The 14,589-nt window shown below is 41.4% G+C and overlaps 1 protein-coding gene across 1 annotated transcript in view; it reads left to right on the top strand.

The window, feature by feature from the left end:
- The window catches only part of LOC133981017 (spectrin beta chain, non-erythrocytic 4-like), a 75,802-nt gene extending 61,721 nt beyond the window's left edge, over nt 1-14,081 (top strand). The window contains exons 30-42 of the mRNA XM_062419904.1: nt 45-249; nt 493-738; nt 1,443-1,577; nt 2,559-2,803; nt 3,671-3,809; nt 4,459-4,543; nt 4,638-4,834; nt 5,418-6,433; nt 6,593-6,653; nt 7,040-7,296; nt 11,450-11,620; nt 13,521-13,563; nt 13,758-14,081. Coding sequence (XP_062275888.1) covers nt 45-249; nt 493-738; nt 1,443-1,577; nt 2,559-2,803; nt 3,671-3,809; nt 4,459-4,543; nt 4,638-4,834; nt 5,418-6,433; nt 6,593-6,653; nt 7,040-7,296; nt 11,450-11,620; nt 13,521-13,563; nt 13,758-14,081 — 3,124 coding nt within the window. The remainder of the gene's footprint in view (nt 1-44; nt 250-492; nt 739-1,442; nt 1,578-2,558; nt 2,804-3,670; nt 3,810-4,458; nt 4,544-4,637; nt 4,835-5,417; nt 6,434-6,592; nt 6,654-7,039; nt 7,297-11,449; nt 11,621-13,520; nt 13,564-13,757) is intronic.
- Nucleotides 14,082-14,589: the final 508 nt, after the last annotated feature.

The raw sequence follows: 14,589 nt of genomic DNA on the forward strand, positions 1-14,589 counted from the left end.
TTACCATCCAACCTAACAAAATGTCTCCTCTCTCTTCTCTGTAGCGAGCAGATCAGCAAGCGTCAGTCGCAGATCGACCGTCTGTATGTGTCTCTGAAGGACCTGGTGGAGGAGAGGAAGAGCCGCCTGGAGCAGCAGTACTGGCTCTACCAGCTCAACAGGGAGGTGGACGAGCTGGAGCAGTGGATCGCTCAGAGGGAGGTGGTCGCCAGCTCGCCCGAACTGGGTCAAGACTACGAGCATGTCACTGTAAGTATGTCTGTGGATTAATAATAGATTTAAGAAGCCTCATTTAAAAATTACACAGAGCCGTGCTCTCATTTGACTGTTCATTAAGTCAAGTTACAACTGTTAATTGGACAGTAATATGATGATGTGTTCATGGTTTTATTAATTTATTAGAAAATCACAGTGCATGAGTCAAATAACAGATAATCATTAACTAACAATCTAAAACTAGAAATCATTTCCTAGTCTTGTTATATTTCAAAGGTCCTGCAGGAGAAATTCACAGAGTTTGCGTCAGAGACGGGCAGCGTGGGGCAGGAACGAGTGACGGCCGTCAACCAGATGGTTGATGAGCTCATCGACTACGGACACTCCGAGGCCGCCACCATCGCAGAATGGAAGGACGGGGTGAACGAGGCCTGGGCCGACCTGATGGAGCTGATGGAGACCCGGGCGCAGATGCTCGCTGCCTCACACCAACTACACAAGTTCTTCTCTGACTGCAGAGAGGTAAAGATGAAAGAGAAACAAAGCTAAAGTGATACAGTAAAATGAAAAAAGATATAGGAACAATACCTATATTATACAGAATAATACAATACTGTTTGGTGCAATGATAACAGCTTATCATTTAGGGGAATATTAATGTAATACAACATATACAATACATAATATAATAAATAAGGCTGATTATTTTCTATTTTTTAGAGATTTTCTTTTAAAAAGCAGATTAATTTAAACTGTTTTCACCCATTTCACTATTTAGAGATTGTTTATCAGAGTTTACAGTAATGAGGACAGCTTGAAAGGGGTGAGAAATTTTAATTAGTTGCTGATTATCCACCAGTGTCCTTCAGAGTAAGCAAACTATTCAGTTTTTCTGCCAGAAATAATATAATCAATCACTTAAATATGACAGGCTACAAGGAGATGTTATGCATTAGTTAGAATTAATTGTTGTTGAGTACAAACATTTTAACTCCAAAATGTCAGCTTCCAAGCACTTCAGAGTCCATTTTCAGTTGTGGATATTACTCAATCCACAGAGGGGAATCATTCAGTAGAAGTTAAGCTTTAAAAATGAACAAAACTTTGTTACAGTTTGTCTGTATGTGTGTGTGAAACATATGTCTACTTTTTTCTACACAGATTTCACAAAGTACTTTTTTTACACTGCTTTATCTTTGATCTATGATTTTATTTTATTTTTTCAGGTTTTGACCCAGATTGAAGACAAACATCGAAGGCTGCCCGAGGTTCAGGATCGGCAGGGCAGCACTGCCAACACCAGCACCCTGCAGAGACTCCTGCACAGCTTTGAGCAGGACATACAGCTGCTGGTCACACAGGTACAGAAACACACACACACGAACAGACTGCATGTAAAGTTACCTGCTTCAGTATTCGGGTCAATGACGTGTATTTGTGTCCATGTAGTTTATTTAAAGGGGTTAAAATGTGGGCGAAAAAGTATTAATAACTTGCACACATTCTTTTTTTGTGGACCCAGCATAAAATGAAATGTAATGTAATGAATATTTTTGAATCTTGCCAACCTGTATTTGTCACTGACCCATTCACTGATCTCGAGATACATGCAGGGAAGAATCACAAAGACCTCCTCCAATGATGATCGCAGCACTTCATTTCCTACTGAGTGATGTTAATGCTAATTTCTCACATGTACTTGGCATTTGTTAAGCATGCATGCATGAGATGAAGATCATATTAAATCTGTAAGATAGCAGTAAGGATACTATTATTGTTTTCTTGTTTTTTTATGCACTGATTGGAGTTTGTTATTGACTTCCATCGCATGTCTTCCAAAATCATTTATTTCCCTTTGACATAATATTCTATTGTTTTCTTGTATTTTGTTCTATTCTGCAGACATTTTAATGTTATGAATAATGTTTGGTACCTTTTGAAGTGAATAATTACATTAGAAGTAATGCCAAAAAACAAATCCATTTGAATTTAAATATCAAATAGTTCAAATATTTGGTTATTTGTGAGTGTGAAACTTCATGGAAACAACTTCCTTCTCACTCTGCATTTAATTTTGCTTATCCTCACCTCTGTCGTGCACCTGGGGAAGAGAGACAGTCACACATTTTTACTAAAGGAAAGATGCAAAATCACAGCTGCTCTGTGGCAGCTCCAGTGACACAGCACGAACCATTTGGCCCTGACTAAACACAGCTGTCAGGGCAGCTGTGTTTTTGTGCGTCATTCGAGAAAACAAAATCTTTCTCTTTCCATAATTTAATTTCTGTTCTTTCCTTGTTCAGCTTTGCATTTTCCCAAAATCTACTCCTCCGCTCTGCCAGGTGCGTCAGCTGCAGGAGAGTGCGGCCCAGCTGAGGACGGTGTACGCCGGCGAGAAGGCGGAAGCCATCGCCTGCCGCGAGCACGAGGTGATGCAGTACTGGAAGGAGCTGCTGACGTCCTGCGAGGAGTGTCGGGTGCAGATCACCACAGAGACGGACAAGCTGAGGTTCTTCAGCTTGGTCCGAGATCAGATCATGTGGATGGAATCGATCATCTGTCAGATAGGGACAGGAGAGAAGCCCAGGTACACAAACTACCAGAGCAGGAAAAGATTACTTGTCAAGGGTTAAATCAAGATGGTTGGAATGTGTTTGGCTTTCATAGGACAACACAAAGATATAATGACAAAAGGGAGTTCAAGTTACAAAAACCTTTTTAAGTAAAGAAACAAGTGGCATTTTTGCAAGTTAGTGTAATCTGTGCCACTCGGGTGTTGCAAATGAGACCCATAATGATGTAACTTCCTGTAGCCATCAATTAGCCAATAGGGGGGCTCAATGAAACAACTCACTGCACCAACAGCAATAGTCACCACATTTTAGCTGTAACATTTGGATATCACACATCAACAGTGTTAAAATTGTAGTAATATCCTGTTTATTAGCAGTAGTTTTATTTGTGTCTCATTAAATCAGTCGTACACTGTCCACTTTCTATCTGTGGATGTGTACATACGTGTAAATACAGCAAAATGCATTTTTATCAATTGGTATAGCTGTAAATGGCTAACCTGGGCTAGAACTTACTTCTAAACTGGGAAGATTTAAACTCAGGTGTGATGACTCCCAACTTCTGAGGTGAACTGAACACAGCATAAATCTTAACTTCTCAATAAATCATAAATAAATCTTTATCAGGCTGAAACAAAACCTGATAGAACAGAAGATGGTGATCGATCATTTGATATCTTTATTCTCATTCGCAGCTGTGATCAACAACATCTCCATAAAAACATGAATTACTTCTAAAGATCAAAAATAGTTTTACAGTACGATGCTCTGTGTATAGTTGCATCAAACATTAGTCAGTTGTGTTGAAAACCAGTTTAGATGTTGGTGTCTGTATGTGTTGAGTTAACTGTTTGTGGGGGTTTTTTCTGTGTTTCCTGCAGAGACGTGTCTTCAGTAGAAGTGCTGATGAACTATCACCATAGTCTAAAGAGCGAAGTGGAGGCTCGCAGCCAGAGCACCATGGAGTGTATCGAGATGGGCAAGACGCTGCTGGCTGCTAGAAACCCTGCAGCTGAAGAGGTAAGATGAGATCTGAAAATTATAATAAACTAGATTAAAATTAAATATACGTTTACAATACATCTCTACAAAATTCCTCATGTTGACTATTGACCAGGGACCCATGGACTTCCAAAATCATTGAAAATTTGAGGGGGGAAAGGGGGCCTTAAAACATTTTTTAGAAAAAAATGGATAACCTTAAAACCCATTTTGACACCCAGATTCATCAGCAAGCTTCATTTCTCATTCATGCATCACAGCTCACATCTGGATAAAAAACCCAGGAGTTAAGGACAATACAAAATTTGTTTTGACCAGTTGAATTTTAACAGTCTGAAAACATTGTTGCAGTTTACATTAATTTTAACAGTCAGAAAAGTCTTTACATTTTATATTCAAAAGAGTGTTGAGACCTAAATCTATTTATATACGGTTGAGCAGATAGTTTCACATGTGCATGGTGTGCAAAATGTGCATTTTTGGCTCTGCACATTATGTTTATGTATATGTTTATGTTTACATGTCGCTAGCATTCAAACTGCTTTGAAATTGTGTTAAAGCTTTTTAGGCTTTCAGAAAACTATCGGCAAGCTCACTTTGTTTGAGTCCTTTTGACCTCTGACCTCTGTGAAGTTGTGATTTTGAGTTCACTGATTTTGACTCTCAGATCAAGGAGAAGCTGGACAAGGTGATGGTTAAACAACATGAGCTGTCTGAGAAGTGGGACAGGCAATGGGAATTCCTACAGCAATGTAAGCACTCACACAGAGGCCTATAAACCTATAATAATACACATTTAATGCTTCCTCTTTAATATTATTTTTATCCCTCCTGTCTTCCTCTCAGTGTTGGAAGTTCACCAGTTTGCTCAGGACGCGGTGGTGGCGGAGGCGTGGCTGACAGCGCAGGAACCGTTCATTAACAGCAACGAGCTCGGAGCGAGTGTAGACGAGGTCGAGCAGCTGATTCGTCGACATGAAGCTTTCCGCAAAGCTGCCGCCACCTGGGAGGAGCGATTCAGCTCACTGCGACGACTCACCACGGTATTAACGAATGCAAAACTTCACTGTATCACAACAAAGGGAGCTATTCATGAAAACATGTAGGACATTAAATACATTGAAACAAATCTATAAAAATAACATTTTGGACAGGTGGACTGGAATAATATGATTTGGCACAGTGTGTCTTTTTGACTTGTGTTGTTTTTTGTTGTTGTTTCTTTATTCTCTAGAGCTGTTTTTAATTTTTTGGCTTTGTTTTGACTGTTAAAGTTTAAAAAAGGGGGGTAAAGCTAGAAAAGTTCCTTAATTCATCCTACACCCTTTTTGAAACAAATAAACTAGACTAAGTTATCATTATCATATTATAAAATGATGATAAAGGTCCATATTAGAATTAGCTGTGTAAAAATTAAGTAAATGTTCAATAATCTATGCAGAAGAAAGAGAGTTTCCTGCTGAAGTTGTACTGTAGGTCATTAAATGCTATTATTTTTGGTTAAGAGTGGAGGATTTGTAAGATAAAGGTATATTTCCATAAAATCTCATTCACTCACATCATAGCCCTGCATGACTTAATGTCTCAAACTTTATATTTAAAGCTGCTTCTGTTTTCTGTCCATAGGTAGAAAAGTTGAAAGCAGAGCAAAGTAAACTTCCCCCAACCCCCCTGCTGGGGCGTAAAGTCTTCCTGGACCCCCAAGATGCCTCAGCCTCTCCCTCCACCCTCCCCCGTATCCCTCTCTCCCCCGTCATGAGACAGACCATCTACGAGCAAAACGAAGCCAGCTCTCCTCCCTCACCATCACCTGCCACCCCGACACCCTCGCCTTCATCCGTGGCTCGCCGGCTGGGCTCGACGGTGACCAACTACACCCCTGTGATGAACGGATCTAGTTACCGCCAGACCCTGGAGGCACGGCATGGCAGCGTGGTGGGCGTGGCTGCGGGACTCGGCCAGCCCGCTCCCTCCTCGATTGCCTCGATCGCCACGGCAGCCATGCTCGTCTCGGCCAACCAGGCGCGAGAAATCACCAGCGCAGTGAGAGACCAGACAGTGAAGGTGATGAGTCACCTACAGCCAGTGCAGGCGGCGAGGGAACTGGAGGTGAAATCGTCCCCATATCTACGGCAACCCAAAATCAAACACCTGGACGACGCAGTGACGCCTCTGCTCGTGGCGAGCCGGCTGGAGAAAGCGAGGGAGAGAGGGAGGGAGAGAGAGATGATGATGGGAGAGATAGGGACAGAGAGAGCGGAGGTGGCTGTGATGGCTGAGGTGGTGCTCCAGGAGCCAAGCCGCGAGAGACTACACAGTGAGCCCACCAGAGGGCCCCGGGGGTCCAGGTCTGACCCATTGGGCCACGCTGAGCCCCAAGTCCACCAGAGGGACCACAAGATGGAACGGCAGCTGTCCAGCGAGCAGCTGATCCAGGCGCGCAGGGACGAGCTGCCTCAGGAGGTGTGGAGGGAACATGCGGAGAGGCGGGAGAGACGGACGCTGGAGAGGCAAACGTCCAGCGAGCAGGAGGGCCACGGGAGCCATGAGGGGCGGCGGAGAGAGAGGGACCGACACCGGCTGGACAGACAGGAATCCAGCGAACACGACACCGGACACTCGGACAGACGCTCAGCAGGAGGGTGAGACTTAATGAAGCAGATATTGATTGTCTTGTGTAGGTAAGGTAATCAGCAGGATCTACAGCATATGAATATAATGTTTGGTTAAAGGGTTAATTCCTGTTTTTTGGTTTTTGGAGTTGCAGTATGATTCTCTGATGTCTTTTCTTTCTTTTTCAGAGAGAAAAGAACCACCTTATTAGAAATTGTTGAGCAGCTGCAAGAAAGAGAAGCTGCACAGGTCTGGAGATTTATGTGTTCTGCATTTCATTATCAGTATTTATTCATGTATGTTTCAGCTCGTGTGTGGTGTTTTTAAAATAGGACAAAAAAAGAGACAAAATAAACTTCCTGTTCCACCATCACTATATCATTTTCTTGTCACGTTTGCTCTAGTTTAAATTAAGCTGAACATTTTTGACTTTTTCTCTCCCACAATGGCTAAAGATACATACAGAAACTGGTAGATAAGTCATTCGGATACCCGATAAGCTGCCAGCAGGAATCACAGCGAGAACATTCATATTCTTTAGATAATAAAAAAGATACTTACTGATTTTAAAAGACCATCAAAGACTTACAGAGATTACTTTTAAACCATGAACCACTCTCTCACTGTGTCTCCAGGCCCGTGGCGAAGTGCCCCGCCTGCCTAACGGGGTACCAGAGAAGTCTTCCCGCCACGAACGGCCTCGAGCTCGGGACAGACCCAAACCACGGCGCCGACCACGCCCCAAAGAGGCGGGGGAGACGACGCGGCGGTCCAGGTCCGCCCCGGCCCAGAGCAGCCCGGCGGTCCCCCAGCCACCAACACACACTGCACATCACGAGGGCTTCCTTTTCCGAAAGCTAGACATCGAGAGCCTGAAGAAGAGCACCAATAGGTGGGTGTTCAGGGTCTTAATGATTAGCATAAAGCAGATGATAGAAGTCATAGAGAAGGAGGTGGACTCTGCTGTCATGAGAATCAGACTCCAGGGATTATTATTCATTAATTATAAAATATGCATTGTCAAATATTGTTTGGAAGTATTGTGTAGGGTTTAATTTGGTTGTCCACAAAGTTTCCACAAAAGAGCAATTTAAATTGTATACAGTGGGGGAAATAAGTATTGAACAATGATTTTTTTAGTGAATATATTTCCAATGAGGATATTCACATGAAATTTTCACCAGACTTTGGTATTAACTCTAGAAATCTATACATATAAAGAAATCAAAACATTAAAGTCACGTGGAATAAAGTGGAATGAAACAGGGGGGGGAAAGTATTGAACTCACTAACTAAAGACAATCTGTTTAAAAGAATGGGCCAAAATCACACGTGAGCACTAACAGTCTTGAGTCTTGAAGCTGTCATTACAAACAAAGGCTTCTCCATTAAGTATTACATACATTTCAGTTAGTGCGTTCAATACTGTTTTTTCCTGTTTCATTCCACTTTATTCAACGTAACTTTATTTATGGACTTAAATGTTTTTCATTTCTTTATATGTGTGCATTTCTTGAGTTAATACCAAAGTCTAGTGAACATTTCATGTGAAAATCCTCATTGGAAATATATTCACTGAAAAAAATGTTGACTATTGACGCATTCAATACTTATTTACCCCACTGTAAGTTGATTATATCTCAAGTGAAAAGATACCAACGTGGATTTTACCTTCTGCCTGTTGTTGCTAAATCTAAATTTTGGGGTCTATGTGTCAAAACCTCATCCATCAAAGTAAAACAAACTGCTATACAATATTTTCAAACACCATTTGAATGCACATCGTCTGTTTCTGATGACGTCACCGCCCCCTCCGCTCCATTTTTTCTTGATTCGACTGCAATTACTGACAAGGGCATGACTTTAAGCATGCTAAAGCTAACAACCTAACCACACGCTGCTGACATGTTGAAATAGATGCATGACTGACACCGGCTCAGGTCATACACACGGTGCCTTTAACAGTCGATATGATACTGGCAGGCTGTTAATGTTAATATAGGAGATAGATTAAGTTTTAGACATATTTAGTTATATTATCAGTATTTGCTGTGAGATTATTAGATTATTCCTTCAGTAGTGGCATCAGGAGACTTTCCTACTTTATCATTATTATTATTATTATTATTATTATTATTATTACATCAGGCTGGAGTTTTTCAGAATTGGTTAATTAAAGTAGTAAAATGCAGAAATTTCACTGCATGCACAATTTAAAAAAAAAAAAAAGAAAAGTCATGCATGATGCCTCTTGATCTAACACGAGCCCACAGAGGAAATAACGCACAGCACAGACGTGATTGGCTGGCTAGCGGACTGACTGACTGACTGACTGACTGACTGACTGACTGACTGACTGACTGACTGGCTGGTTGATGAATGCTGTGAGAGTGAAGATTGATGGCATTCACTGCCTTATGACCTATCGCTGAGCCTCACACATACACACACACACTCGCACACTACCTGGCCTCCACAGATGACTGCCCTGCTTCCTTCCTGAGAGACACCAACGTCAAAGTCGCTCTCTCTGCACTGTCCTGTAGTGGCTGGGCTGACCACGCACAGCTAAAAAAGCTCATCCTCCCCCCCTCCTTTCTCTCCCAGCTGAGGATGAGTCCCACTCACGCGCCCACTTAAGGCAGTGGATGAATGTCTCGTATGTACATGCTCTGTTATGTACATGGCAAGGTAAAAGCATAATCCCTGAATGGCTTTAAAGTCCAGACAAGTGTGAATCTCCAAACGGCTCCTCGTTTGGCTCAACGTACGCTCTCTGTTTGCTTCGTCTTTGAGATTTTGATTGGAGGAGAAGATCTGAAGCAGGCAGGCGGGTGGTTCCCCTTAGAGCTTCTCCTCCATTCAATACGGTGAAAGAGAGGATTCAGTTAGTCTTTGAGGAAAGATTGAGATTCATCTTGTCTCTGTAACATAGCTACATGATGAAACACTGAGTATGTTTATGTGCACATTAATATTCTGGTGTTATTATTCAGGATAAATGAGTGATCCTTATAACAGGATACGGTGCATGTGAATGGTGTGTAATCTTTATATTAACCTGACTTATAAACAAAAATATGTTGCATACAGAGAGATGAAGTTATACATCATTTATAGCTCAGAGCTCAGGTTTCTAATTGAGTATTTCATCAGAAAAAGCTGAAACATGCTCCATACACTAGGTTTTGTGTCAATATTTTAAGATAAATTAATATCAATTACTTTAAAGCAGAGTAAAAATCTGAGCACTTTACTTTAACTGTCATTTCTGCTGCTAAAACTGAGTTTGATGACATTGTGAAGTAGTATTATTTTACATTTAAATCCTCTTATTTTCTGCAACCAAGACCTGATTTCTCTACACTTCATCTTAAATTCAAGTTTCAAGTTTAATTTTATTTATATAGCACTTTAAAAAGCAGACAGATTTTGTAGTGCTTTACAAAAGGCAGGCAAATATATGCACATACAAGCATAAGGAAATCCATGTACATAGCAGATATAGTTGTGAAAAGGAGCAAAATTAAAATAGAAGAAAGTTTAAGCAAATTTAATAATAATAATGATAATGAACTTTATTTATAGTGCACCTTACATACAAGGGATTACACTTAGAGTGCCTTACAGAGAAAAATGAATATAGAATACAATAAATAGCAAATAAACAACATTTTTAAAAATTAGACAATTAGTAAAAATAAGTTAAAATGACACTAATTAAAAACCAGATCAAATAAGTTTGTTTTCAGCTGTTGTTTTAAAATATTCAGACCCCATGTCTACCTCTCTTTAAGTGAAGTATTCCATAATTGTGGAGCACAATTAAAGAAAGCTGCACTTCCTATTTTCTTGTGTGCAACCCAAAGAAAATCAGATAAGAAAAAACAACAGATTAAACACAGTTCAAAGCCAGAGAATAGTGCCAGGCAAGGGAAATGTGTTTGTATAGTACATTTCAACAACAAGGCAATTCAAATAGCTTTACATAAAACATTAAATGCATCAAGACAGTATATAAAAGCAACACATGGCAACATAAAAAAGACACTTAAGTATGATTAAAAGGGTTAAATAAAAGTGAGTCTTAGGATTCATCTTAAAAGGCATTAACAGACTTAGCATCTACAGAAAAAGCCCTTCTTTTTCTGCAAATGAGGCACTGCCAGCATGCTAAGATAGCTGGATCTGAGGGGTCTGTTGATGTTATAAAGGACTATAGAGGGATTTTTAGGCAATTAGAGGAATTGTTAATGTTATCCAGTAATGCAAATCAACCTCAGTGGATTGTAGTGCTGATTTTAGCAGTTTAGACACCTTATCCCATGCACCGTTAACTCTCTTCTCTTCCGGTCTGCTTCCATTTAATAACACAAACTGGTACCTTTAGTTTGAAATCAGTATATTAAGCTGCACACGGACAACATGCTCTGAATAATACCTGTATTTGGGTGTAAGCTATGAATGCTGTGTGCATGTAAACACGCTCACGGAGAAAGAAAAAAAGAAAAAAAAGAAGCATGATAAGATTTTATTAAGAAGTTTTTAAGTGTTGTTGCCAAAATGCCATTTAACCAAACTCCCCACTCTGCTTTCTCCTCTCCTCCTCGTCGCTGCTGGCTGCTCCTGTCGTCTCCTTCAAGGTAAGTCATATATAAGCCCGCCCCCCCCCCCCCAAAAAAAAAAAAAACCCACTTGGACACAAACTGTACGTAGCCTCCACCTCCCTCCTCCACCATCCTTCCATCCCTCCCACCTCCATCACCCGTTTGTGCGTCCGTTCATCTGTGTTTGTTCAGCAGTTGTGTTTCGTCCTCCCTTCTTGGCGCTGGTCCATCCCGCCTACCTGTCTGCTCTGGTCAGGTGAGTGAGGTGTTAGCTTAGCGAGAGCGACTCTGCAGCTATTCCTGACTCCTCCCATCTCCCTCCTCCTCCTCCTCCCAACCACCACTTCTCCCTTACTCCTCCCTCTCCACCTTCCCCCGTACTCCTCCACTCTCCCTCTCCCCGCCCCCCCCCTCTACCACCACCTTCCCACACCACAGCAGGTCATGGGTCAACCTGTACTGCGTGCTGAACAAAGGGGAGATGGGTTTCTACAAGGATGCCAAGAACACCACCACACCCTACAACAATGAGCCGCTGCTCAACCTCTCCCACTGCCACTGCGACGTCACCAACGGCTACAAGAAGAAGAAGAACGTCTTCACGCTTAAGTGAGGAGCTGTTTTCACACGCGTCTTTAGTGTTATGTTTTTATGAGTTTTAAACACAGACACAGAGAGATTTGTGGGTTAAATCTCAAGCTCTTAGGTCTTCTTCTTAGGCCTCTTTTTTAACTTTACTGATCTCACAAATTTGTGTTATCAGCTAACAGTGGCTTATCTTAACCCTTAAAAAGGCAACATGCACCAGGACATACAGACTCTTTAACACCCTGTTAGGAGCATAATTGGCTAAGGTGGTTGTGCCTTGAATTGGTAGAATTGAAGCTTGTGGTAGGTTTATACTTTGATAGAAATGATCAAATCAGTTTAGAAACTAGTATATGTGATATTTATGACCAGGGAAAGCAAGAATGTATCACTTCTCTTTATCAAATATAACATTAAATTGTTTTTACTACTATGATTTATCATGTGTATACCTTAATAGGGGCAACATAACCTGGTGGAAATATAACTCATAAAATCCAAAATATACAAAAACAAATGTATTAAATGTAGTTATTGAAATGTTTTACTTAGGTGCAAATGAGATAACTAGTATCAAATTATTTTTCCACACCTCGTTTTCCATTCCTGCCTCTGTAAGGATTAACTTAATTAACCTTTGAAAGTGCAGTCGCAAAGTAAAGTTGACTATGGAAGTAGCTATAGTATCATTTCAGACAGCACATTTCTAGTGAAAGAAAAATTATAAAAGCCCTATGAGTTTATTTGTTATTAGTCCTGTAATTGTCAAGTTAATTTACTTTGCCAGTGTACTTTACCAATATTTAAGTTAGCGAGCTACTTAGCTACTTATATAATTGCAGTGACGCACAAGTAATTTCACTCATTAACACTTTCTGGTGAGACCATTAGGTGTGTGGTATTAACTGCTTGAAGACATTGTGTTGATAAGATTTCAGTCACAGTAAAATATGTGAAAGTATTGCATACTTAAAGGAGACCTATCATCCACATTTACACCTCTATATCTATATTCTGGGGCTTTACTAGAATATGGCAAAGTGCAAAAAACTCTGTATCTATCTTATACTAGCCCTTTATGCAGCCCCTCAGTTCAGCCTCTGTCTGAAACAGGCTGTTTTAGCTCCTGTCTCTTTAAGGCCCCCCTCCCAATGAGCCCACCCTGCTCTAATTGGTCAGCTTGTGGAAAGAGGCCGCATCATCAAACTATAAAACAAATGTCACTACTTCTTCTCATTCTTTACTGCTCAAATACATCCATACATGTTTGAGCCTAAATCCTATCCAATATATGCGACTGGACAACATGAACCACACATGGATAAACAATAGCAACCGCCTTAGCAACCAAAATTACAGAATAGACGGCTGTTTACGGGCACGCAGAACGAGCTGACGTCAGCTTGTCAGCAAGGTAGAAAAGAAATGTCACAAATGAAGAGTTCAGAGCAGGTTGAAGCCCTGATTTTTGACTTGCTTGGAACATTTTTACATACATTAACATCAAGTTTGTGAACTTTTACCATATTTAACATAGATATCTGACATTATTACAGTATATAAATAATAGATAACCATGAAAAGCATAAAATGTCCCCTTTAGATAGACTTTTGTCATCTGTAAAAATGCAAATATTCCAGCAAAATGTTACTTACTTAGTGATGTTCATTGCTAATTTCACCTCTAATGTGTTTAAAGGGGCAATCCACCAACACAGTTAGAGTCTGGTGTTTTTTGAGATTCCATGCAAAAGTTAGGATATCTTGGCCTCAGATGCGCCAACTCACTGAACTTGTTGGACAGACTAGCTCTTTAATTACAAATACAGTTTGAGTGTGGTCTGTTTCTTTACTGTTTCTTCCAACAGACATGTTTGGCACTACACTGTTTTTAAGTTTAAAATTTCTCCTCTTATCACAGAACGAAGGACGGCAGCGAGTTTTTGTTTCATGCAAAAGATGAGGTGAGATATTCTTCTTCTTCTTCTAATCCGATCTCAAAATAGTTAAAGGAGTTGCAGCTTCACCCTACTGATCACATAACGTACGATTCTTCATCACTGAAACCGATATTAGAAACATACCAAAACATACACAGTACATGACAAATCATCTGACATCTGTGATCCCTCTCCCCCTCTACCCCTTTCGATCACAGGAGGACCTCAAAACGTGGGTGTCCAAAATCACCGCCAGTATTACGGAGCACGAGGAGATTGCCAAATGGGGTCAACCCCAACCAACTACCTCATCCACTGACGAGGGCACGCGGCGCGACGGCAGCAAAGCGGACAACAGATCGGAACGAGGCGGCGAGCGCTCGGACCGCACCGAGAAGATCGAGCCGGCCGAGAAAGAAAAGGAGAAAGAACGCGAGAAAGAGAAGGAGAAGGAGAGAGAGAGAGGAGAACGGTCGGAGAGGTCAGATCGGGGCGGGAAATCGGAAGGGAAGCGCTCGGAGAAGTCCAGTAAGAAAAAGTGAACCGGATGACGGACTGGTCGGGATTGAAATGAAGCGTATGAACTTCCGGGTGGGAGGTTGGGGCCGCGGACTGGTAATAAACGCCCCCTCTCCTTCTCTCCACCTCCAACACTGTCAACTAAGCGGTTGAGTTTGGACGGTAAGTGACACACAGGATGGAAGGATTGACCCGGTGCTCACTCATAGGACGGACAGGACGGATCTGGAGAAGGATATGTCTCTCTCTCTTTCTCTCTCTCCCTCTCTCTCTCTTCTCTTTTCTTTTGCATCTCTGTGAGAACACACAGAATCACTGACGCTCCAAATGCGCCCCCTCCCCCCCAGTGGCTGATTCGGAGAACTGCAGAGGGGGCGGGGTTTCGTTCTGCAGCATTAACGCAAGAGAGAGAGACGGGACACGCGTCACATTAACTGGAAGGCTGGTAGTGCAATTAAAAACGTAGCTCATGCTGTCCCATGTTTGTTTTTTCTATGAGATGAGCTGTATCTTTATGTATTTCTCGTCCGT

This window comes from Scomber scombrus, chromosome 5 (genome assembly GCF_963691925.1).
Source record: "Scomber scombrus chromosome 5, fScoSco1.1, whole genome shotgun sequence".
Lineage (NCBI taxonomy): Eukaryota > Metazoa > Chordata > Actinopteri > Scombriformes > Scombridae > Scomber > Scomber scombrus.